General features: G+C 38.3%; 1 protein-coding gene across 4 annotated transcripts in view; it reads right to left on the bottom strand.

The window, feature by feature from the left end:
- Window positions 1-27007, bottom strand: part of MAP7D1 (MAP7 domain containing 1) — a 216799-nt gene that overhangs the window by 101170 nt on the left and 88622 nt on the right. For all 4 annotated transcript variants that reach the window (XM_053707015.1, XM_053707014.1, XM_053707018.1 and 1 more), the window contains exon 2: window positions 2476-2901. In XM_053707015.1, the coding sequence (XP_053562990.1) occupies window positions 2476-2901 (426 nt within the window). The remainder of the gene's footprint in view (window positions 1-2475; window positions 2902-27007) is intronic.

Here is a 27007-nt window from a genome sequence, read left to right as displayed (position 1 = left end):
GGAACGAAAATTAGACTGTCTAGCCTTAGCTTTGGCTTTGTCTTGAGGTAGAGCGTGGCCCTTACCTCCTGTAATGTCAGCGATAATTTCTTTCAAACCGGGCCCAAATAAAGTTTGCCCCTTGAAAGGTATATTAAGTAATTTGGACTTAGAAGTTACATCAGCTGACCAGGATTTTAGCCACAGCGCCCTACGTGCCTGAATGGCGAATCCTGAGTTCTTAGCCGTAAGTTTGGTTAAATGTACTACGGCCTCCGAAATGAATGAATTAGCTAGTTTAAGGACTCTAAGCCTGTCCGTAATGTCGTCCAGCGTAGCTGAACTAAGGTTCTCTTCCAGAGACTCAATCCAAAATGCTGCCGCAGCCGTAATCGGCGCGATGCATGCAAGGGGTTGCAATATAAAACCTTGTTGAACAAACATTTTCTTAAGGTAACCCTCTAATTTTTTATCCATAGGATCTGAAAAAGCACAGCTATCCTCCACCGGGATAGTGGTGCGCTTAGCTAAAGTAGAAACTGCTCCCTCCACCTTAGGGACCGTTTGCCATAAGTCCCGTGTGGTGGCGTCTATTGGAAACATCTTTCTAAATATTGGAGGGGGTGAGAACGGCACACCGGGTCTATCCCACTCCTTAGTAACAATTTCAGTTAATCTCTTAGGTATAGGAAAAACGTCAGTACTCGCCGGTACCGCAAAGTATTTATCCAACCTACACAATTTCTCTGGTATTGCAACAGTGTTACAATCATTAAGAGCCGCTAAGACCTCCCATAGTAATACACGGAGGTTTTCCAATTTAAATTTAAAATTTGAAATATCTGAATCCAATCTGCTTGGATCAGAACCGTCACCCACAGAATGAAGCTCTCCGTCCTCATGCTCTGCAAGCTGTGACGCAGTATCAGACATGGCCCTAGAATTATCAGCGCACTCTGTTCTCACCCCAGAGTGATCACGCTTGCCTCTTAGTTCTGGTAATTTAGCCAAAACTTCAGTCATAACAGTAGCCATATCTTGTAATGTTATCTGTAATGGCTGCCCAGATGTACTAGGCGCCATAATATCACGCACCTCCCGGGCGGGAGATGCAGGTACTGACACGTGAGGCGAGTTAGTCGGCATAACTCTCCCCTCGCTGTTTGGTGAAATTTGTTCAATTTGTACAGATTGGCTTTTATTTAAAGTAGCATCAATACAGTTAGTACATAAATTTCTATTGGGCTCCACCTTGGCATTGGAACAAATGACACAGGTATCTTCCTCTGAATCAGACATGTTTAACACACTAGCAATAAACATGCAGCTTGGTTACAATCTTATTTAACAAAAACGTACTGTGCCTCAAAGAAGCACTAAACGATTAAATGACAGTTGAAATAATGAACTGAAAAAACAGGTATAGCATCAATCTTTAAAAACAACACAACTTTTAGCAAAGGTTTGTTCCCATTAGTAAAGTAACACTAATTAAATTTGAAACATAAAAATTACAGAGCAACGTCTTTTAATCACAGTCACTATATAAGTCTCACAGCTCTGCTGAGAGAATCTACCTCCCTCCAAAGAAGTTTGAAGACCCCTGAGTTCTGTTAGAGATGAACCGGATCATGCAGAAAATACAAGAGTAACTGACTGGAAATTTTTGATGCGTAGCAAAGAGCGCCAAAAACGGCCCCTCCCCCTCACACACAGCAGTGAGAGAGAAACGAAACTGTCATAATTAAAACAAGCAACTGCCAAGTGGAAAAATAATGCCCAAATATTTATTCACTCAGTACCTCAGAAATGCAAACGATTCTACATTCCAGCAAAAACGTTTAACATGAAAAATACCTATTAAAAGGTTTATTGTACTTATACAGAGTAATTCCGGTGAAATACCATCCCCAGAATACTGAAGTGTAGAGTATACATACATGTCATTATAACGGTATGGCAGGATTTTCTCATCAATTCCATTCAGAAAATAAAAACTGCTACATACCTCAATGCAGATTCAACTGCCCGCTGTCCCCTGATCTGAAGCTTTTACCTCCCTCAGATGGCCGAGAAACAGCAATATGATCTTAACTACTCCGGTTAAAATCATAATAAAAACTCTGGTAGATTCTTCTTCAAACTCTGCCAGAGAGGTAATAACACGCTCCGGTGCTATTGTAAAATAACAAACTTTTGATTGAAGTTATAAAAACTAAGTATAATCACCATAGTCCTCTCACACATCCTATCTAGTTGTTGGGTGCAAGAGAATGACTGGGTGTGACGTAGAGGGGAGGAGCTATATGCAGCTCTGCTGGGTGAATCCTCTTGCATTTCCTGTTGGGGAGGAGTTATATCCCAGAAGTAATGATGACCCGTGGACTGATCACACATAACAGAAGAAATGTTTGTTTTGACTTTCATGAGCTTTGAACAGACATTGCTAAACTAATATGAATGTATCATAATTTACCACTGGCTTATATAACTCACCTAATTTTTGACGTGGACTTGTCACAGCAGTAGGAGATGGGGCCGTGGGTTGAGGAGATCCATCACAATTTAAAATGTGCTCTTCTTTTGGTGATTTGAGACCCTCTGGTATTGGTGATGTACTTATTTCTTCAGTGAGTGGGGAAGAACAGTGACCCTCGGGGGGTAACCGGGGGCCTTCAGGCGCTGTACTGCAGGGCACTTCAGTTTGTGTTGGAAATACTGGGTCAGCAGTTGTGGAGAGATAGCTGGGCCCCTCAGTCTTTTGGGGAGAGATATGATCATGGGCCACAAATGAGGAGCAGTCTGGATCTTCTTGTGTCTTTGTTCTTACAGGACCAACATCTAGCCGGGAGTCTGCGTCATGTGTTAGGGGCTCTGGTGAGGTCTTCTGTACATGTTTTTCATCTGCATAATCTCTGAGGTCTAGGAGAAAGTTTACAAAATTATTAATCAGACAATAATTAAAATAAAAAAAAGGATTGAATAACTTCAAATGCAGTGTTATTATAGAAATTACTTATTGTAAACAGAATTAAAAATCCAATGTTTAATGGGGAATTTTATAATGTTAAATATTTAAGATGAAAAAAAAAAATACAAAATACAAGGTTGTCCACTCCAGAGGTTTATCCTTGGGGGTGGGACAAAGACCAGATTTATATCATATTCCTGTGCGCGAATATTTATCTCCAATCTTAGAGGAGTGTTTCAGTTCCTCTCTGGGTTGCCCAAGAAATAAAATAAAAATGGAAGAGCACAATACATAGCTACACATGTAGTAAGGAAGTGGAGAAGTCAACACCACATCCAAGAGCAAATAAGATAGAAGAGGTCCAAAGACAAAAGGTAACATCTAACATAACAGTACATGCTCATAAAGAGGAGAAAGCAACAGGCACCCCAAAAGAAAGCATATAACAAACATGAGCGCTAAAGGAAGTTAGTAGAAGTTGAATAGCAGCTTTAGTACTCAGAAGGCACGGTGAGTAACAAAGTGACACTGCTACTCTGATGGGAAAGCAAGAGGCATAAGTAACAAAAGGGGCAGATGATTAAATGCAAAGGACAAAAAAAAATATTAAAAGCAATACAGACAAAAAGGTAAAACAAATGACTCTGAATTATAGCAAAGACATTTAATAATGTAGGTAATGTAGTATTACTGGAGATAATAAAATTACATTTTGCATTATTGACAGTGATGCTGAATAACAGAATTATTTAGTCTATTTGATTTAGAAATCAATATGAAAAACACCAGCTTGCCAAACACAGCACTAAAACATTTGCAACTATTTAAACATAATAAACATCCTCCCCCGCCGTAAGGTTACTTTAAAGCGGTGAATATAAAATACATGTCTGTCTATAGCTGACCCAAAATGATTGATTGTTCACAGGCTAATAAGAAAGAATAACACTGATGTATTGATTGACATTGACATGCCTCAAGCATAAAAGCAAACAAACAAAGAACATCTGTTTTTACAAAAAAAAAAAGAAAAAAAAAAGGGTAAAATATGTTCTCTTTAACAAATAAACACAAGCATCAGCAGTGATGCAGAGGTTAACCTTGCTCAGAAACAGGACAAGTGTTCTATACCCTTCTCCCTCCCAGCGCCTGCTCATTAGCAGACCAGCCATGTGACCCATCCAATCAGGAATGAGCAAACGACAGAACATTTTTAGTTCCTGTATTAACAGGAACTGGGCAGGCATGTGCTAGATCTAAAACTATATGATGCTATGAAATAAAACCCATAAACCAAACCAGAAGCACCACGCTACTACTTCTCACATGAGAACATAGCTGATTTGTGTTCTTCACCAGATTTATTATTACCACCATTTTGGGTGATTTTGGGCACTGGAAATTGGTATACAGCCACATACAATGCCACATACAAAAGCTTTGCTGTTTAGGAGGATTTGTGTGGAGCTGAATGTATTCATAGTAAAGGGACACTGAACATTTATGAGCGATTATATTTTGAGTTTAATTATGCATTGTAGGGAAAAAAAATCCCCAAATCATTATTTTTCTTGTTCTTCCTATGACTGAATTCTGAAAAGGTGTTTTCTACTGCCCCCCACGGTCTTTATGCAAGTTATAGCGTGATCAGTGTGGGAGCTTATTTATAACCATAATTGGTTACATCAAAGGAGATACTAGAAACAATCACAGATTTTTCAAGGAGTATGCCCATAGTTTACAAAACCTGTTAAGAAAATGAGAATCCTTTTAAAAATGTATTTTGTATACAGACCTTTGGTAATGAATAATTGTTGATATTTACTATGCACGTATTAAAAAATGACTAAGATCCTTTTAAGTAGGTCAGCCCATATGCTGAAGACTATTATTAAACCCTTTAACTGCTATTTCTACAGTTTATTAAAAAGGAAATAAAAACAATATTCTTTGATGATTCAGATAGAGCATGCAATTTGAAACAATTTACTTCCATCAGCAACTTTTTTGGTACCCTTGCCATCCTTTGTTGAAAAACAGGGAGTTAAGCTGTGGAGCGTGCACGTGTCTGGAGCACTATATAGCAGCAGTTTTGCAAGAATGTTACACATTTTTGCAAGAGCACTAGATGGCAGCATTATTTCCTGCCAAGTAGTGCTCCAGGAATCTCTTTAAAGGGACACTGAACCCAAAAAAATTCTATCATGATTCAGATAGAGCATGCAATTTTAAGCAAATTTCTAATTTACTCCTATTATCAATTTTTCTTTGTTCTCCTGCTATCTTTATTTGAAAAAGAAGGCATCTAAGCTAAGGAGCCAGCAAATTTTTGGTTCAGCCCCATGGACAGCAATTGTTTATTGGTGCTGTTCAATCAGCAAGGACAACCCAGGTTGTTCACCAAAAATGGGCCGGCATCTAAACTTACATTCTTGCTTTTCAAATAAACATACCAAGAGAATGAAGAAAATTTGATAATAAGAGTAAATTAGAAAGTTGCTTAAAATTTCATGCTCTATCTGAATCACGAAAGAAAATTTTTGGGTTCAGTGTCCCTTTAACAAAGACTTTTGTGATTCAGATAGAGCATGCAATTTTAAGTAACTTCCTAATTTACGCCCGTTATCAAATTTTGTTCATTCTCTTGGTATCTTTATTTGAAAAGCAAGAATGTAAGTTTAGATGCCGGCCCGTTTTTGGTGAACAACCTGAGTTGTTCTTGCTGATTGGTGGATACATGCACCCACCAATAAACAAGTGCTGTCCAGAGCCTGAACCAAAATTGTCTGGCTCCTTAGCTTAGATGCCTTCTTTTTCAAATAAAGATAGCAAGAGAACGAAGAAAAATTGATAATGGGAGTATATTAGAAAGTTGCTTAAAATTGCATGCTCAGTCTGAATCATTAAAGAAACAATTTGAGTTCAGTGTCCCTTTAAATATGTGCATGCCCAATATGTATTAATATTATCACTGAATACATTAACCAATACATATGGTTATCTAACCTTACAAGTAAATTATACAGGAATACTTTAGGTCACAGCAAATCCAAAGGTGTTCCTGCCTATTTTGCAAACATTTTCGCTTTCCCAAAACACAGCAGACACATTAGAAGCATGAAAATTAAAAGGGGATTTCCAGAGCTAAAGATAGCAAAAAAGTCATTGACTGGCCAAATGCTGTCAAACACGATCAATACAAAGCCAAAACTGAGAAGGGAGCAGCTTGTCTCAGATAGTCAATGGTATCAGCATTTACTCATTGTTAAAGGGACAGTATACACCAATTTTCATATAACTGCATGTAATAATATGCACAGATACAGATAAAAAAATTCAGTATAAAACCATTTAAAAATGTACTTAGAAGCTTCCAGTTTAGCTCTGTTTAAAAGGTTACTGGAACAACCACTGCAAGTGGGAAATATCAGACACTCCCCCGCATATGAAAAAACCCTTTACACAAACAGAAGCAAGCTGGAGTAGGTATACGTCGGTATTCTCCTAAAACTTTGGGGCTTGGTTTGGAGTCTGAAAATCAGAGCAATGTTACTTAAATAAAAGCAAAACTATCCATTTAAAAAAAAACAAAAAAAACTTTATGGGCTATATAAATAGATCATCTACAAAACATTCATGCAAAGAAAAAACGAGTGTATAATGTCCCTTTAATGAACACATTCTTCCCCGATGCCTAACAATGCAAGCCCATCAGTTATTGAAGATTGTGAGGACAGAGCATTACAGCTGCCTCTAAGCACATTCTATGACACAGCTGGCCTCTCCAGGACTGTTAGTAATGCCGCACCTGTCAGCATAGTTCCCCTGTCTGGGGTTCAGCCCTAACCACAGATCTATCAGCTGTCTGCCTGGCTTAACGTGATGGTAAATCCTAGAGTTTTTGAAACGCTAGGACTTACCAGTGCTACACATAAAGGGGACTCTTAGTCATAAAGTATAAAAAAACTTCATGCTGAAAGTACCTTTGTTTGACTGCAGTGTATGCCAAGCACCACCGGCCACCCACGGCAGAACACTATTTTTTTCTCAATGAGGTGACGTTTCCACGTCTTAGCCAATAGCCGTGCAGGCCAATCGGCATTATGTTGGATGGCTTGCACACTATTGGCTAAGAGCTTAAAGGGACATAAAACAGGTTGAGATCTGTGCATAACCTAAAAGGGTTAATGAATTAAAAATAATATGCATAAAACAATTGTTTAAAAATTGCTAGCAAATATTTTAAAATAATTTTCAAAAATAAGCAAAATGAATTACATAACTAAACTGCCTGCAATAGCCAACTCCACACACCCTTATCAGTGTTTAGACACAGACATTGTATTTCAACTAAGTTCACAGCTTCTATGCATGCTCCAGCAAATAATCCCTATGCACTTTTAACTTCTACCAAAACAACAATAGATATAGATACAGCCATAGAAGGAAATGTGTGGGGGGAGTTAGAGCTTTACAATTCAGAAACTAAAAAGAAAGGGTTAATGGCGAGGTACTGCAGTATAAATTTGCAGGTAAAGTAATTAAAGTACATATTATATTTTGTCTCTATCCTAACTTGTTTTATGTCCCTTTAAAATGTCACGTCATCAAGGAAATAGTGTTAAGCCATGTGTGCCGGAGGCTCTCAACTTGGCATAAACTAGTTGCAAATAAAGGTACTTTCAGCATGAAGTTTTTTATTCTTCATTACTGAGAGTCCCCTTTATTTGTAGCACAGCCAAGTCCCATTAATTCAAAAACGCTAGGATTTACTACCACTTTAATACTGACACAGAGTGCTGAACGCTGATGCCAAACTACATAATTTATCAATTACCAAGTAAAATTATATATATTTTATTTCATTAAAGTGATGGTAAATCCAAGCGTATAACAAACGCTCGGATTTACCATCACTAAAAATTAGGGGGAGTTTAAGTGATCACATATGTAAAAAAAAAGGTGCTAAACTCACCCTGTCTGTGCCGTTGCACATTGCTAAACTCAGCGACTCCGGGCCGCCCAATGGGACATCGGTCTCCTTCAATGAGGTGACGTTTGCACCTTTAAACCAATAGCCGTGTGTGTCAACAGTGACAGTGTTCTGTATGCACGCACGGCTATTGGTTTAGAGGCACAAGCGTCACCTCATTGGTAGAAGACTGATGTGTCGTGGGCGGCCCGAGCCACTGAGTTTAGCGATGTCCAATGTCACAGAAAAGATGAGTTTAGCACCCTTTTTTACATGTTATTTATTTATTTATTTTTAGTGATGTTTAATCAGAGCTTTTGTTAAATGCTCGAATTTACCATTACTTTAACCATCTTCAATAAACTGAATAGGAGAAACTGTTTTAAAGTGGATATTATACAATTTTTTTGTCTGTTTAAAAAAAAACAGAGAGAGTTTTATAATATCCATTATATTTTGTAAATAAAGAATGTGCATATGTTAAATAAATTTACTAGTTTTTTCCAATCCACCAATATAGATGCGAGAGTTGTCCCCATCAACCAGTAAGCAATGAATTCCTAAGAAGCTTTTTTACTGCCAATCTGATCTTTAAACCACAGACAACCGGACTAGCCACTGTCACAAACTTATGGCTAGATTTATGAAGCCCCTACGGCAGCAAGTTCTCACAAGAACTTGCTCGCCGTGATTTATCAAGCAGCGGTCACCAGACCGCTGCTTGATAACGCTCTTCGCCACCTCTAAACTGGCGAAATTCAATCTCCTCGGTCGAGTCCGACCGAGGAGATTGACAGCTCCTGCCCGCGCGTGATTGGCTGTGCGCGGGCAGGGGGCAGGATTGCACACGAGCGCAAAATTGCGCTTGTGTGTAATGCCGAATACCTGCGTGTAATTTCGCTAAGCCACAGGTGAGCTGAGGCGTACAGGGGCGCGTATACGCGCCCCTGTACGCCTCAGCTATAATAAATCTAGCCCTTAGTATAAAATGCATTATTTTGCCGTTGTTATCTGATAAAGACAATTAGGGACATATATATAACCAAGTCAGCAGAGTACAAGTTCAGAGAAATAAAAAAATTGCTCAATTTTCAGAACTAAATTAAATGAAAAGGGGGCTAAATAAATAGTTAAAACATATTGCAAAGTTTTTCCTTTACGTTTAACAAAACCGTTTATACAAAATCTCAAGAAGTTTACTGTTCACCTAAAACAATACCAACTGCCAGTTGCAGTGACCACATCATCAGAAGACCAGTGAATCGAGCTAACCTAATCACAGGCTAAACCAGTATTTGCACCCACTACTGTAACCCCAAGAAGCAAAAGCACTGTATAAAGAAGACTGGCAAAGTGTGGTCTAATGGCAGAAAAATGGCCACTAAAACACTTCTTTGTTGAAAAAAGCTAAATGTTTAGAGTGGGCTAAATATTACAGAAATTACATAGTGTTAAGACTGGAAGAAACATTCTGCTTACTAACTACTCAAAATATGATTATTATTTTTTTCGGTTGCAATCACGGAGTGTTAATTAAAAGGGACAGTAAAGTCAGAATGAAACTTTCATGACTCAGATGGAACATACATTTTAAAGCAACTTTCTAGTTTCCTTCAATTATCTAATTTGCAGAATTCTCTTGGTTGAAAAGCATACCTATGTAGGCTCAGGTGCAGTGATTCACTACTGGGAGTTAGATGTTGATTGGTGGCTGCACATATATGCTTCTTTTTCATTGGATTCACCCGATGTGTTCAGCTAGCTCCCAGTAGTGGATTGCTGCTCCTTCAACAAAAGGATATCAAGAAACAGAAGTTGTTTAACCCCTTGAGTGCTAATGACGGCTCAGAGCCGTCATTTGCACTTAACTACTTTTTTCCAATCTGGGGGCCCCCACCAGCTCCTACCCCGGTGATCGGGCCTGCATAGTGACAGGCATCGCCGGGGCTTCCCGTTACGTGCGGTGACGTCACGCGCAATGACGTGATGACGTCACCGCACAACTTTATTTAAAATTGTCCATACAAAGTATAGAGAAAGGGGGCATGCTGCTTAGAAACCTGTATCTCAGGAATCTAAGCAGCTACAGACCCCCAAGACCCACTATTGGAAAGGTAATCGCCTAACCTTTCCAATGGTATAAGTCTGGGGGGAACAATAAAAAAGTTTAAAAAAAAGTTTTTTTAAAATAGTAAAAAACAGAAAAATATAGAATTCAGCTTAGCACTCAAAGGGTTAAGGATGTATGTTCTATCTGAATCATAAAAGAAAACAGAATTTATGTTTACCTGATAAATTACTTTCTCCAACGGTGTGTCCGGTCCACGGCGTCATCCTTACTTGTGGGATATTCTCTTCCCCAACAGGAAATGGCAAAGAGCCCAGCAAAGCTGGTCACATGATCCCTCCTAGGCTCCGCCTACCCCAGTCATTCGACCGACGTTAAGGAGGAATATTTGCATAGGAGAAACCATATGAAACCGTGGTGACTGTAGTTAAAGAAAATAAATTATCAGACCTGATTAAAAAACCAGGGCGGGCCGTGGACCGGACACACCGTTGGAGAAAGTAATTTATCAGGTAAACATAAATTCTGTTTTCTCCAACATAGGTGTGTCCGGCTCCACGGCGTCATCCTTACTTGTGGGAACCAATACCAAAGCTTTAGGACACGGATGAAGGGAGGGAGCAAATCAGGTCACCTAAATGGAAGGCACCACGGTTTGCAAAACCTTTCTCCCAAAAATAGCCTCAGAAGAAGCAAAAGTATCAAACTTGTAAAATTTGGTAAAAGTGTGCAGTGAAGACCAAGTCGCTGCCCTACATATCTGATCAACAGAAGCCTCGTTCTTGAAGGCCCATGTGGAAGCCACAGCCCTAGTGGAATGAGCTGTGATTCTTTCGGGAGGCTGCCGTCCGGCAGTCTCGTAAGCCAATCTGATGATGCTTTTAATCCAAAAAGAGAGAGAGGTAGAAGTTGCTTTTTGACCTCTCCTTTTACCGGAATAAACAACAAACAAGGAAGATGTTTGTCTAAAATCCTTTGTAGCATCTAAATAGAATTTTAGAGCGCGAACAACATCCAAATTGTGCAACAAACGTTCCTTCTTCGAAACTGGTTTCGGACACAGAGAAGGTACGATAATCTCCTGGTTAATGTTTTTGTTAGAAACAACTTTTGGAAGAAAACCAGGTTTAGTACGTAAAACCACCTTATCTGCATGGAACACCAGATAAGGAGGAGAACACTGCAGAGCAGATAATTCTGAAACTCTTCTAGCAGAAGAAATTGCAACCAAAAACAAAACTTTCCAAGATAATAACTTAATATCAACGGAATGTAAGGGTTCAAACGGAACCCCCTGAAGAACTGAAAGAACTAAGTTGAGACTCCAAGGAGGAGTCAAAGGTTTGTAAACAGGCTTGATTCTAACCAGAGCCTGAACAAAGGCTTGAACATCTGGCACAGCTGCCAGCTTTTTGTGAAGTAACACAGACAAGGCAGAAATCTGTCCCTTCAGGGAACTTGCAGATAATCCTTTTTCCAATCCTTCTTGAAGGAAGGATAGAATCTTAGGAATCTTAACCTTGTCCCAAGGGAATCCTTTAGATTCACACCAACAGATATATTTTTTCCAAATTTTGTGGTAAATCTTTCTAGTTACAGGCTTTCTGGCCTGAACAAGAGTATCGATAACAGAATCTGAGAACCCTCGCTTCGATAAGATCAAGCGTTCAATCTCCAAGCAGTCAGCTGGAGTGAGACCAGATTCGGATGTTCGAACGGACCTTGAACAAGAAGGTCTCGTCTCAAAGGTAGCTTCCATGGTGGAGCCGATGACATATTCACCAGATCTGCATACCAAGTCCTGCGTGGCCACGCAGGAGCTATCAAGATCACCGACGCCCTTTCCTGATTGATCCTGGCTACCAGCCTGGGGATGAGAGGAAACGGCGGGAATACATAAGCTAGTTTGAAGGTCCAAGGTGCTACTAGTGCATCCACTAGAGCCGCCTTGGGATCCTGGATCTGGACCCGTAGCAAGGAACTTTGAAGTTCTGACGAGAGGCCATCAGATCCATGTCTGGAATGCCCCACAGTTGAGTGACTTGGGCAAAGATTTCCGGATGGAGTTCCCACTCCCCCGGATGCAATGTCTGACGACTCAGAAAATCCGCTTCCCAATTTTCCACTCCTGGGATGTGGATAGCAGACAGGTGGCAGGAGTGAGACTCCGCCCATAGAATGATTTTGGTCACTTCTTCCATCGCCAGGGAACTCCTTGTTCCCCCCTGATGGTTGATGTACGCAACAGTTGTCATGTTGTCTGATTGAAACCGTATGAACTTGGCCCTCGCTAGCTGAGGCCAAGCCTTGAGAGCATTGAATATCGCTCTCAGTTCCAGAATATTTATCGGTAGAAGAGATTCTTCCCGAGACCAAAGACCCTGAGCTTTCAGGGATCCCCAGACGCGCCCCAGCCCATCAGACTGGCGTCGGTCGTGACAATGACCCACTCTGGTCTGCGGAAGGTCATCCCTTGTGACAGATTGTCCAGGGACAGCCACCAACGGAGTGAGTCTCTGGTCCTCTGATTTACTTGTATCCTCGGAGACAAGTTTGTATAGTCCCCATTCCACTGACTGAGCATGCACAGTTGTAATGGTCTTAGATGAATGCGCGCAAAAGGAACTATGTCCATTGCCGCTACCATCAAACCTATCACTTCCATGCACTGCGCTATGGAAGGAAGAGGAACGGAATGAAGTATCCGACAAGAGTCTAGAAGTTTTGTTTTTCTGGCCTCTGTCAGAAAAAATCCTCATTTCTAAGGAGTCTATTATTGTCCCCAAGAAGGGAACCCTTGTTGACGGAGATAGAGAACTCTTTTCCACGTTCACTTTCCATCCGTGAGATCTGAGAAAGGCCAGGACAATGTCCGTGTGAGCCTTTGCTTGAGGAAGGGACGACGCTTGAATCAGAATGTCGTCCAAGTAAGGTACTACAGCAATGCCCCTTGGTCTTAGCACAGCTAGAAGGGACCCTTCTCTTCCCCACCAAATGACGCCTTCAGAAAGTCTTTTCTATGTATCAGAGCTCCTCACACATGCGACTGCATGTCATGCCTCTCAAAAAACAAGTGCGCAACACCGGCGCGAAAATGAGGCTCTGCCTATGATTTGGGAAAGCCCCTAAAGAGAAAGGTGTCTAAAAAAGTGCCTGCCGATATAAACTTATCAAAATACCCAGATTAAATGATTCCTCAAGGCTAAATATGTGTTAATAATGAATCGATTTAGCCCAGAAAAAGTCTACAGTCTTAATAAGCCCTTGTGAAGCCCTTATTTACAATCTTAATAAACATGGCTTACCGGATCCCATAGGGAAAATGACAGCTTCCAGCATTACATCGTCTTGTTAGAATGTGTCATACCTCAAGCAGCAAGAGACTGCTCACTGTTCCCCCAACTGAAGTTAATTCCTCTCAACAGTCCTGTGTGGAACAGCCATGGATTTTAGTAACGGTTGCTAAAATCATTTTCCTCATACAAACAGAAATCTTCATCTCTTTTCTGTTTCTGAGTAAATAGTACATACCAGCACTATTTTAAAATAACAAACTCTTGATTGAATAATAAAAACTACAGTTAAACACTAAAAAACTCTAAGCCATCTCCGTGGAGATGTTGCCTGTACAACGGCAAAGAGAATGACTGGGGTAGGCGGAGCCTAGGAGGGATCATGTGACCAGCTTTGCTGGGCTCTTTGCCATTTCCTGTTGGGGAAGAGAATATCCCACAAGTAAGGATGACGCCGTGGACCGGACACACCTATGTTGGAGAAAATTGTTTGATTTCATGTCCCTTTAAATATGGTGCAGGAAATATACAGATGTGAGGATGCTTTGCCTATACTGGAGTGGTACTGGCACAAGATCAACCACACTTTGGCCCTAGATAAATACTACTTCTACATAGATTTGTCATTCCTTCTGGTTTAAAATGGTAAACACACATTAAAAACAGTGCCTGGTGCATTTGAAGGGCAGGACAAGAACGGGCATGGCTTTTTCTCTGGTATGCACTAAAGGAGTAATGAAATAATGTAGACTGTAAAATGTTAAATAAACTTGTAGAATCAATGCCACATAGTTGAAGGGACATGAAACCCCAAACTTTTCTTTCATGATTCAGAGTATTTGAATTTAAAGGGACCCTGAAGTCAAAATTAAACTTTCATGATTCAGATAGAGCATGCTATTTTAAATAACTTTCCAATTTACTTCCATTAATTGGACATGAAACCCAAAAACTTTGTTCATGATTTAGGTAGAACATACAAATTTAAACAACTTTCTAGCTTACTTCTATTATCAAATTTGCTTCATTCTCTTGGTATCATTTGTTGAAGGAGCAGCAATGCACTACTGGTTTCTAACTGAACACATGGGTGAGCTAATGGCAATCTGTATATATATATATATATATATATATATATATATATATATATATATATATATATATACACCAATCAGCAGCTAGAACCTAGGTTCTTTGCCTCTTTGCCAGGGCTAGACTGGGAATAAAAAGCAGCCCAGGAAAAATTGTTGAATACCAGTTTCTTCAATAAAAAACGTTGACCTGCCACTGCCTGCACTGATATCATGGGAGTGTGACAGGATGCCTCACTAGTGTCTCTGACTACAGGGGTTAGTGTTTGTTTTACCAATTGGTGTTTACGTGTGTGTATGTTTGTATGTATGTATGCGACTGTGTGTGTATTTATGCATGTATGTGTGTGTATGTGTGTATGTGACTGTGTGTGTATTTATACATGTATGTGTGTGTATGTATGTATGTATGTGACTGTGTGTGTATTTATGCATGTATGTGTGTGTATGTATGTATGTGTGTGTATTTATACATGTATGTGTGTGTATGTATGTATGTGTGTGTATTTATACATGTATGTGTGTGTATGTATGTATGTGTGTGTATGTATGTATGTGTGTGTATTTATACATGTATGTGTGTGTATGTATGTATGTGTGTGTATTTATACATGTATGTGTGTGTATGTATGTATGTGACTGTGTGTGTATTTATGCATGTATGTGTGTGTATGTATGTATGTGACTGTGTGTGTATTTATACATGTATGTGTGTGTATGTATGTATGTGACTGTGTGTGTATTTATGCATGTATGTGTGTGTATGTATGTATGTGTGTGTATTTATACATGTATGTGTGTGTATGTATGTGTGTGTATTTATACATGTATGTGTGTGTATGTATGTATGTGACTGTGTGTGTATTTATGCATGTATGTGTGTGTATGTATGTATGTGTGTGTATTTATACATGTATGTGTGTGTATGTGTGTATGTATGTGACTGTGTGTGTATTTATGCATGTATGTGTGTGTATGTATGTATGTGACTGTGTGTGTATTTATGCATGTATGTGTGTGTATGTATGTATGTGACTGTGTGTGTATTTATGCATGTATGTGTGTGTATGTATGTATGTGACTGTGTGTGTATTTATACATGTATGTGTGTGTGTGTGTGTGTATGTTTGTGGAACCAGCAAATTACAGACCTTGTTACTACAGCATGGGGGGGGGGGCGGGGGGTAAACAGTGTCACTATACAGTACCACTATATACAGTACGGGGGGGCTGGACCATGTCACTGACTACTGTTGTCACTTTATAAAGTACTGGGGCTGGTAGGGTCAGGCCAGCCATCTCACCGGCAGATTACAGACTGTCACTAACTCACTATATACAGTACTGGTGGGTTAAACAGTCTCATTATATACAGTAATAGGGGGTCAGATCATCTCACAGACTGTGGGCACAGGGTACCTCCTTTTGCAGACATGTCATCTGATGTGTTATATGTAGAAAAAAAATGATATGCATCAAATTCACCTTTTTTGTTGGGGGGGGGGGCCTTTTTAGATTCTTGCACCTGGGCCCTGTGGTTTCTAGTTACGCCTCTGCAGCTAGGTAGGGCAGTGACAGCATGGGAGGAGGCAGACAGTGCTGTGTGGGGTACAGAGTAAGTTTGAGATTCTACAGTGAGAGCAGGAGTTGGTCTACTATACGTTTGGAAGCAGCTATTTCAAGCAGGGTCGCAGTGAGCGGTATAAACACACAACACACAGCGGTGCGCAGGGTATCAGTCTTTACACTCTTAGCTTCTGGGCGCCTTTCCCGCTCTCTGTCTTCTAAAGCTTCTCTGTACGTCTCTCTGCTGACATCACCGCAATTTCTACCAGAATTGTCTTCTTCAGAGTCGGAAACCAAACTAAAAATACATGCAATGCATCATGGTATATGTAGTCATTGTGCAATACAATAGCGCTAACTGTTGGCTACCTTAGCGTGCACCTCTATAAGTGACAATCGGATTCGGATAGGCTAGTCAGCGTGCCTGACAGTGACATTTTAGTGCTCAAGCTCGGCCACAGCGCTCTGCTCCCTAACTGTGTTGCGGCGCTGGCGTTGCCTGTGCTCTGTAACTGTTAGTCTCCAGAGACAGTCTGACTAGGAAACCGCCAGCCCGGCCCAGCCCAGCTGGATTTTTCGCAGCATCCCGGTGGCCCAATCCGGCCCTGTTCTCTGCTGCTCCTGAGCTTACCTAGATAAACCTTTCAGGAAAGGATAACAAGAGACGGAAGCAAATTAAATAATAGAAGTAAATTGGAAAGTTGTTTAAAATTGTATGTTCTGTCTAAATCATGAATGCCTAATTATGACTTTACTATCCCTTTAACAAAATATACAGTCTTTTAATATTTACACTTTGAGTCACCAGCTCTATATATAATAGCTTTTATATCCTATTAATATTTCATACAACAAAATATTTAACATATATAATTACTGGGGGGTTTTAAAATATGTTTGCATACAGGGGCCTTTAATTAAAGGGACAGTCAAGTATAAATTAAACTTTCATTATTCAGATAGGACTTAATTTTAATCGACTTTCCAATTTACTTTTATCATCAAATTTGCTTTTTTCTCTTGGTATTCTTAGTTTAAACTAAACCTAGTTAGGCTCACATGCTAATGTCTAAGCCTTTGAGGGCTGCCTCTTATCACATGCTTTTTAAATCTCTTTTCAACACAAAGAGACAGAAAGTACATGTGGGCCATATAGATAACACTGTGTTCAGGCACAGAAAGTTATTTAAGATCTAGCACAAAACAATGCTAAATTTAAGACAATAGATAATAAACAGTCACCGTCATGTGATCAGGGGGCTGGAAGAAGGTTCCTAGATACAAGGTAATCACAGAGGTAAAAAGTATATTAATATAACAGTGTTGGTTATGCAAAACTGGGGAATGGGTAATAAAGGGATTATCTATCTTTTAAAACAATAACAATTCTATGGTTGACTGTCCCTTTAATAAAACAATGTACAATGTGGTGTTGTGATCTTGTGGTTCTGAACTGGTTAAGTATACATAATATCATACTTTGACCTTGTGCTACTTCCAGCTGCTGGCAACCGTCAAGGGCCCAGGCCACGAGGTGCCAGGAAAAGCTCCACGCAGGCAGCCTGTCAGATGCACCACTGACTAGCACATGGCCGCCAGCTCAGCCTGCAACGTTCAGAGAGAAGCACAGCACACAAGGAGGCTGAGGCAGACAAAAAAACAAGTGCAAGTATAGGGAAAGCCATGGTACAACACATACACACACAATATAAATACATTTAAACCGTGAATAGAAATGCCATAAAATGAGGCCTGCTACAGCTTAGTGGAAAACAAAACAGCAGTTTCTGATATCTTTTTCTGCCTCTTCTATTCTACTGGATAAATATTTCAGTATCAAAGCAATTCTCAAAAATCCCCTTCTTTGAGCATGCCAGTCCTTCATAAGCACAAATCCCTTATAGGTCTCATTTACAGAAGGGCTGATAAATGTCAATCTCAAACAAAGCCCCGATTACAATCTCTTGCCTTGCAGGAAAATTGTGTTGTTTTACAACTCCCACATTTGTCAGCAGCACTGAAAAAGTTGTTTTGCCCCTGATGGAAAACTACTAAAACCAAGTATATTCTCAATATTAATTTCCTTAAAGGTAAATCAAACACCTTTTGCTTAAAGGGACACTAAACCCAACATTTTCTTTCATGATTCAGGTAGAGAATACAATTTTAAACAACATTCAAATTTACTTCTATTATCTAATTTGTTTCATTTTTTTAGATATCCTTTGTTGAAGAAATAGCAATGCACATGTGTGAGCCAATCACATGAGGCATCTATATTGCAGCCACCAATCAGTAGCTACTGAGCCTATCTAGATATGCTTTTCATCAAAGAATATCAAGAGAATGAAACAAATTAGATAATAGAAGTACATTAGAAAGTTGTTTAAAATTGCACGCTCTTTCTAAATCATGAAAGAAAAAAATTGGGTTTCATGTCCCTTTAAAGGGACATTAAACACTAAATAAATGCTAGATAGAATGATGCATTCAAAGAAAAGATTAGTCCTTGACTAACATGTAAATGTATTTTTTAAAGTTTCATTAGTTGTTTAAAAAGTGCCAAAATAAGTGTAAAGTTTTAATGTCTATAAAACACTGGGAGCTGCCATGTTGTAACTTCCCTGCTGTGGCCAATTAGGGTCAGTTATACATAGGTCACTAGAGTGTGCAGCCAATGGTTGTGCTGGATTTAACAGTGTTCTGCACTTCCATTTCTAACCGGAACTGAAAAGCTCACAATTTCAGAATGGAATTACAGGCAAAGAGGACAAAATAAATAATGAAAGTATATTGCCGAGTTGTTTTATTATATACAATTTATCATATTATATTACCATCTCAAAGTGTTTAATGTCCCTTTAAGTGTAAACATAAGAGAAAAAAAGAGAGAAAGAGAAGAGAGAGAGCAGAGAGAAAGAGAGAGAGAGGTTCCTTCATGATTCTATTAAATCATTTGCTTCATTCTACTGGCATCCTTAGTTGAAAAGCATACCTAGGTAGGCTCAGAAGCCGTAATGAATTATTCAGAGCTAGCTGCTTATTGGTGGCTGCACACAAATACCTAATTTTCACTGGTTCACCAGGTGTGTTCAGTTACTTCCCAATAGTGCTTAGCTGCTCCTTCAACAAAGAATACTAAGAGAATGGAGCACTTTTTATAAATTAAGTAAATTGGAAAGTTGCTCTGCCTGAATCATAAAAGAAAAAAAAACTTTGGGTTTCATGTCCCTTTAAGGTTATTGTTTTTTTATTCACTAAAGGTATTAGTTAGAGAGAGTGAAAAAGAGAACAAACGAGAATGAGAGATAATGAGAGAGCAACAAGAGAGCAAGAGAAAGAGAGAGAGGTATTCGGATGATTGTAAAACTTTAACTTAGAGAACATTTGAAAGTAGTTTTTTATTGAAATATATTTGAATGTATTTGAAAGCAAGAATAATTGTCAATGTGAACATTTCAGTGAACACGTTTAAAAAAAAGTTAATTTTAACAATACCTGTTGGATCTTTTTCTTTTTCCTTTTGATTATTTGTTTTGATGTTCCAGTTATACATCATAATTAAAAAAAAAAAATCAATAAGGCAACTGGTGTAGGGAATAGACCTGTTTTAAGACAAACTGAAACTAATTACATAAGTTTGTTAAAATAATAATAATAATAATAATAATAATAATCTATCTGGCTGTTGAATTTTATTATTATGCTCTCCAAACTATACAGCAGAGTTAAATAATTCTCATGCAGTTTACACCAAGTCGATTTTTACCAGCTTTAAACTTATATGCTGTTGCTAATGGACTAAACTTTTCATCTCACTCTCCTTGGCATAAAGGGGCAAAAATGCCCTTTATGACTGGTATTTTAAAATGTGTAAAATATAAAAACCCACAAATATTCAATAAAATTATAATTAAAAATGATGTTGACTTGAGTTATATAAATATGTTGCACTATATTACATTGTACTGTATTAACAAACCATAAAAGTCTGTTGCTCTTGAGTCTGCTGAGTCAACACAGGTAAAGGTTGCAAGTCCAAAACAGTCTTTACACCATCATGTTAGGTGTTGCTAAGCAACAATATAATTGGAGATAAAGCTAGTGCACTCAAAAGGTTAGTCTCCCTAACATCTATTTATAACTTATGTCCTCAAATAAAAGGTTCAGAGAAGTGTATATGCTGCCAATATGAAATAGACACTTAAGTGTCTGACTAGGTCCCAAGATGGCTCATCTTCGTATCAGAGCCAACATGCTTAGCTGAAAAAATGGAATATAACATGGTTCCAAAAATATGTATAATTTGTGTGGGCCAGGATAGAAGTCACAAAAGGACATAAAAGTCAAAATTAGACTTTTCAATTCTATTAGCAATTTACTTTGTTTTCTTAGTATCCTATGTTGAAAAGCACACTTAGGTAGGCTCAGGGGCAGCAATGCATTACTGCAAGCTGACTGGTGTTTGTACATCTTGCCACTGGTTCACCAGATGTGTTTAGCTAGTTCCCAGTAGTGAATTGCTGCTCTGGAGACAATTTCAACATGTTAACCCCTTTGCAGGGAGTTAAAGGGACATTCCAGCCACAACTGAAATCCACATGGATGGATTTTAGTTTTGAATATAACCTTTTTTTGTAACACACATGTATTAGCAAAAAATGTTTCTAATAAAAGCTTTAGCGGTTTCAAAAGGATATTTAAATATGCACTGTGCACCAGCATTTTAAACACAACAATTACTTAGAGAGCCTAAGGTGCTTGTACCATCTGGTAATGACTCAATTTGTTAATTGATTTAGCCAATCAGTGCAGACTAATAAATAGCCCCACAGGAGTGAGCACAATGTCATCTATATGGCACATGTAAACTAGCACTGTCTAGCTGTGAAAAACTGTCAAAATGCACTTAGATAAGAGGCAGCCTTCAAGGTCTTAGAAATTAGCATGAGCCTACTTAGGTTTAGCTTTCAACAAAGAATACCAAGAGATCAAAGCAAATTTGATGATAAAAGTAAATTGGAAAGTTGTTTAAAATTAAATGCCCTATCCGAATCATTAAAGTTTAATTTTGATTTACTCTCCCTTTAAAAAGGAGAGATGCAGTTGATATTTGAGGACACAAACAAGTGACATTTCTCCTTTTACTTTATTATCAGATGAAGCTAGTTCCCTATATGTAGAGTGCCGCCTCACTCATTTGTCAATTGGCTTAGCTGACTCAATCTTTAGTGAATCAAAGACAGAAAACGAAACTCTGAATGAGAGGGGGAGGGGGGAGTTGTGTTGGGGACCATAACCCAATAAATACAAAAGTGAAGTAGAGGAAAGTCACATTAGAAAATATAAAAATGAAAATAAATCTATTTTAAAGCACTAACAAACAATATCACATATAGTATGTCATTTTATATGAGCAATACATAAATTGCATAAAAAAATACAATCAAGGAAAATAATACATGAAAGGAAAAATTAAAATAAAAAGGGAAGAGAGATTAAAAGCAGAGCAGAAAAAAAACGGATAGAAATGTAAAAATTGAAAAGGAAAAAAATAAAAGGAATAGAGAGAAACTGATGAATTTGTGGGAGTTTTATATAATGGCGTGAAATTCCAGCAGTGCTGGGTAGGCAATTGCCTAAAATTACGTTGACAGCCACATAGGAGATGTGAACAATGAGTGAGCAAGTGGCCTTTTCTTCCTCTCAGCCTCTTAAACAGACTCAGGGAAAGAGAGTGGGGGCAATGAGGGGACTAGTTAAAGATGCACAGTGCTAGATTAATATACTGAGACCACCCTGTGACTGCGCATTCAATCATTGCCCATTGTGTGACTCAAACCCAACATCATTGGACAGTCATGTCACACCTCTACGCCCCCCCCCCCCGTAATATATACCAGGCTTAGCTAACGCTTCAAGAATGTGGGCCTTACAACTTTAGTGAAAGCACTCACCCAAGTAACCCCACCTCACTGTACTATTTCATTTTCAATTGAACTTCTAACCCTATTCTACATTCCTTAATTTACAGAATTGTAAAATTTAGCATTTTTGCTCTGTACATATATATATATAACACATAGAAACACCCAGCACTCACCAGCTAGCTCACAGCTAAGATAAAATCACAACTGGAAAGGTTAGTCACCGCATCTGGCCAAATGGGAAAGCTCAGGCACCACGTCAAGGACCTTGACGTGGTGCCTGAGCTTTCCCATTTGGCCAGATGCGGTGACTAACCTTTCCAGTTGTGATTTTATCTTAGCTGTGAGCTAGCTGGTGAGTGCTGGGTGTTTCTATGTGTTATATATATATATATCTATCAATTTTCCTTTCATGATTCGGACAGAGCATGTGATTAAAAAAAAACTTTCCAATAGACTTCTATTATCTAGGTAAGCTAAGGTGCTGTGATCTAGCTGCTGATTTGTGGCTGCACATATATATGTATATGTCTCTTTCATTGGTTCACCAGATGTGTTCAGCTAGTTATAGGTAGTGCATTGCTGCTCCTTCATCAAAGGATACCAAGAGAATGAAGTAAATGTAATAGAAGTCAATTGGAACGTTGTTTAAAATGACATGCTCTATCTAAATCATGAAAGCAAACTTTTGAGTTTCATATCCCTTTAAGTAATTAATCAGGTATATACAACAATATACGAAAATCACAGACTCTCTCTAAAACAGAGACATATATATATATATATATATATATATATATATATATATATATATATATATATATATATATATATATATATATATATATACATACACACACACAAATACATATACTCTCTAATGACAGTCTGCACAGTTCTCAAAGCATTTTTCAGGAATGTACATGGGGTCATGGATGGTTGAAAAAAACATTAAATAAAGTCAATTTACATAAGCAACAAATGCATAATATCAAGGAAATGTAATTTCACTTTTCAAATGAGCAGTAGATTTCTTCCTGACAAATTTCAAAATTGACCTTCCCCACCCATCATGTGACAGCAATCAGCGAATCACAGACGTATATACTGTATGTATACACTATGAACTCTTGCACATGCTCAGTAGGAGCTGTACCCCCCGAAAGTGTGCATATCAAAAGACTGTGCATTTTTATAAAGGAAGTTCATTGGATTATTTTTTCTTTTTGTTAACATTGTGTTCTCTATCTGAATCATGAATGTTTAATTCTGACTTTAGGATCCCTGTAACTCAGTGATTTTTAACCTTTTTTTTGCCGTGGCACACTTTTTTACATTAAAAAATCCTTTAAAATTTTAAAAAAATGACACATTGTAGCCTTATACAGCATATAAATATACACATACACACAAACACACACATACTGTATGTATTGTGCTGTTATGCCATGCCTCCTACAAACTACCCCTGCACTGGGAGTAAAAAACAAGCAAAGTTTAAAAAATATGTCACACTGTTGTCAGTCTGCTGTGGCACACCTGAGGATCTCTCACGGCACACTAGTTACTAGTGTGCCACGGCACACTGGTTGAAAAACACTGCTGTAACTTAATAAGCAAAACTATGTTTGGTACAAACAAAGGATAGTTAATATAGAAAACCATTTTAACATGGATGTTATTTTCTTTTAGTATTAATTGATTTAAAGGGACATTCTAGTCAAAAGTGAAATTAACACAAAGGCTTTTCTCCAAGTAGCATTATCTGAACAGATTGTTTGATGCCATCTTAGAAGCTTACTAGTATAATTTAGTACCCAGCAAGGTCAACAACAATTTTTTTTTGTTTTAGTCTCTAAGGAAAACTCAATTAAAAAATAAATCCAACCCGATTCAAAAAGAGCATGCAGTTTTAAGACACTTTCCAATTTACTTCCATTTTTTAATTTTGCACATTCTTTTAATATACACACTTTCTGGGAAGCAATCTTCTACTGCGCATGTGCACAAGCTCACAGGGTATACGTATACTCATCTGTGATTGGCTGATGTTTGTCACATGATACAGTGGGCCGGAAAATGGGAGAATTTTTTTTTTACAAAATAGAAACTACTGCTTATTTGAAATTCAGAGTAGGTGTTATTGTGTTGTCTTTTTATTATGCACTTGTTTATTATGCAATTATACTGTATTTAGTGGTCCTTTAAGCACCTTTGCAATACCACAGCCAGCAGAGCAGAGCAGAGTGTGCACTAAAACTCTTTGATCAACCTCTGACCTATGTCTATCTGCTCCCACTCCTTCCCTGTCATATCCAAGTGCCATGCTGCTCTCACTCTCTCTCTAGAACTCTCTAACCTTCTCCATCAGACTTTCTTACACCTTGCATAGCTTTGCACGCTCTTTGAATACCCATACATTTAGACTCACCACCTCTCCTCTGAATCTTCTATTCATTCTTACTGATAAAAATACTGCTTTGTTTCCGCAGCAGACCCTATGCCTTCTGTCTCCTCAGTAGATTGTAAGCTCGTTAGTGTAGTAGACCTACTCAACAGAGGGCCCTGGTGCAAAATGTCTTTTTTGAGCGCGCCAAGGTAACTCAGTAGTAAGCAATAGTAAATATGATTTTGAGGATAGACTAATGGACCTGCAACCTGCACTAATAAAAGGGCCCCCTGCATTAGGATTGTACAAATTCTGCACATGCCTATCTACAGACTGGATGCTATGGGCACCCAGCACTTGGACCCTGGTGCCACCACACCTGCTGCATGAATGGTAGCTCAGCCGCCCTCCTCCGTTTTCTTTAGTCTGTTTTATGTATCTGTATTTTTTAACCAATCAATCAGTATTACTGTGTTCCTGTACTTATGTACCCAGCACTATGGCATTGGGATACATTTTATGAATAAATGATAGCAATGGTAGAAGAAGCTTTTAAAAAGTTATTCTACCAATACTGCAGAAAAAGGCAACTTGTTCAGGAATATTCATCTTTTTAGAACTATGCCCTGCAGATCTATCATGTCAGATCTTTTCTGAACCAGAACACACAAAGTCACACAACACCACTTTACTCGTGCTTAAAAATAGCCTAAAGGGGCATAAAGTTTTTGTAACCAACTGATAAAAAGCTTTTCTGCATTGCAATCTCTAACCAGAGCTTCTTTATCTGTCTGTTAGTAAGACTTGGCAAATTCAATATGTTTGTTCTACTGTTTCCCAGACAGCCTCAGAGTTGCCACCTGTCCCTTAAAATACAGAACACTTATAAGTTACACATGCTGCAGGGTGTGCAGGGAGGAATATGAATAGAGCTGTCCAGAAACACAATACATGTTCCTCCCTGCACACCCTGCAGCATGTGTCACTCATAAGTGTCCAGGAAAACATGGCTGAGGTGGCAACCCTAAAGAGGTCAGTCAAGGAAGAAGTTCACTTGAGGGACCACAATTAGGGATGCACCGATACCGATACTTGTATCGGTACCGATACCAAGTATTTGCATGAGTACTTGTACTCGTGCAAATGCACCGATACTTAAACCGATACCTCCACTTCCTACCCATATGCTACCTTGTGGCGTTTTTTCAGCTGCAGGTTCCCATTTCATTTTAAACTGGAGTGGAGACTAAACTAAAAATTGTTTACTACTGTTCTGCCAATAGAAATTGCTGTTATTTGTATTATTGTAGGAGAGATCACTGTACATCATTCAGACAAACCCCTGAAGTACTGGGCAGTTAATAAACAGATTTCCAGCTCTGGCTAAAATGGCCCAAAAATATCTTTCTGCCCCATGCAGTAGTGTGGAAAGTGAAAGACTGTTCAACTTAGAGCCGAACCTCCATACAAATGTCAGATTGATGTTATATAACAGACCTACAACCCAATTGTATCACCCCTTTAAATTTAATATTTTATTGTAATATTTTTTATTTATAAACATGTTCTGTTAACTTTTTTATTATTTCATAATGTCTTTTGAATTACAGTCCTTTATAATTAAAAAGAAGGAATCTTAAATAATTAGTCTGTATTGTGTTTGGTAAACTGTCACATGAGATTTAAAAAAAAGTATCGGTAATTGGTATTGGCGAGTATTTGAAAACAAGTATCGGTACTTGTACTCAGTCATAAAAAATGGTATCTGTGCAACCCTAACCACAATGTTTTGTTTGTTTTGTTTTTTAATAAACACTCACACATACAGGGTTACCTCAGATATTGCAGGTTGGGTTCCAGACCACCGCAATAAAGTGAATATAGCAATAAAGTGAGTTGCCCAGTGCACATAAAAGTTAGATTTACACTATACTGTAATATATTAAGTGTGCCATAGTATGATGTCTAAAAACAATGTACATACCTTAATTAAAAATACTTTATTGCTAAAAAATGCTATCATATGAACCTTCAGTGAGTCAATTCTTTTACTGGTGGTGTGTATATATAGATGTGTATATATGTGTATTTATATGTATATATGTTGGGAAAATGAGTTGCACGACACCGGATTGTCACAAATCTTCAATTTGTAAAAAGAGCAATTTCTGTGAAGCGCAATAAAAACGAGGTATGCCTGTATTACTTTAACATTAAAAATATGACTAACATTTATACAAATATCTGTCAAATGAGGAATGCCTTAGGCAAATATATGCCGTTGCTTTGAGATAAATATATCAGTGTCTCCTGGTTATATTACACCTTTAAAGGACCATTCAAATTCATAACAGCATTACTGACCATAGTTTTCTATGTATTTAACCCCAGCAAATGGAAAATGAAATCCAAGTTTTTTTTCATGATTCAGACAGAGAACACCATTTTTAAGGTTTCCAATTTACGTCTTTTCAATTTTGTTTTTTTTCTCATGGTATACTTTGTTAAAGAGCATACCTAGGTAGAAAGTGTGCACGTGTCTGGAGCAATGTATGGCAATATTTATGCTGCCATCTAGTGATCTTGCAAATGTATAGCATTATTAAAAGCATTCATGCAGAATTGCTGCCATACAGTGCTGCAGACACGTGCATGCTCCTGAGTCTACCTACCTGCTTTTCAACAAAGGATACCAAGAGAACAAAACACATTTGATACTGGAAAGTTGTTTTAATTTTTTTATGTCAGATT

Source organism: Bombina bombina, chromosome 3, assembly GCF_027579735.1.
Source record: "Bombina bombina isolate aBomBom1 chromosome 3, aBomBom1.pri, whole genome shotgun sequence".
Lineage (NCBI taxonomy): Eukaryota > Metazoa > Chordata > Amphibia > Anura > Bombinatoridae > Bombina > Bombina bombina.
Note: the sequence above shows the minus strand (reverse complement) of the source record. Positions and strands in the feature narration are given on the sequence as shown.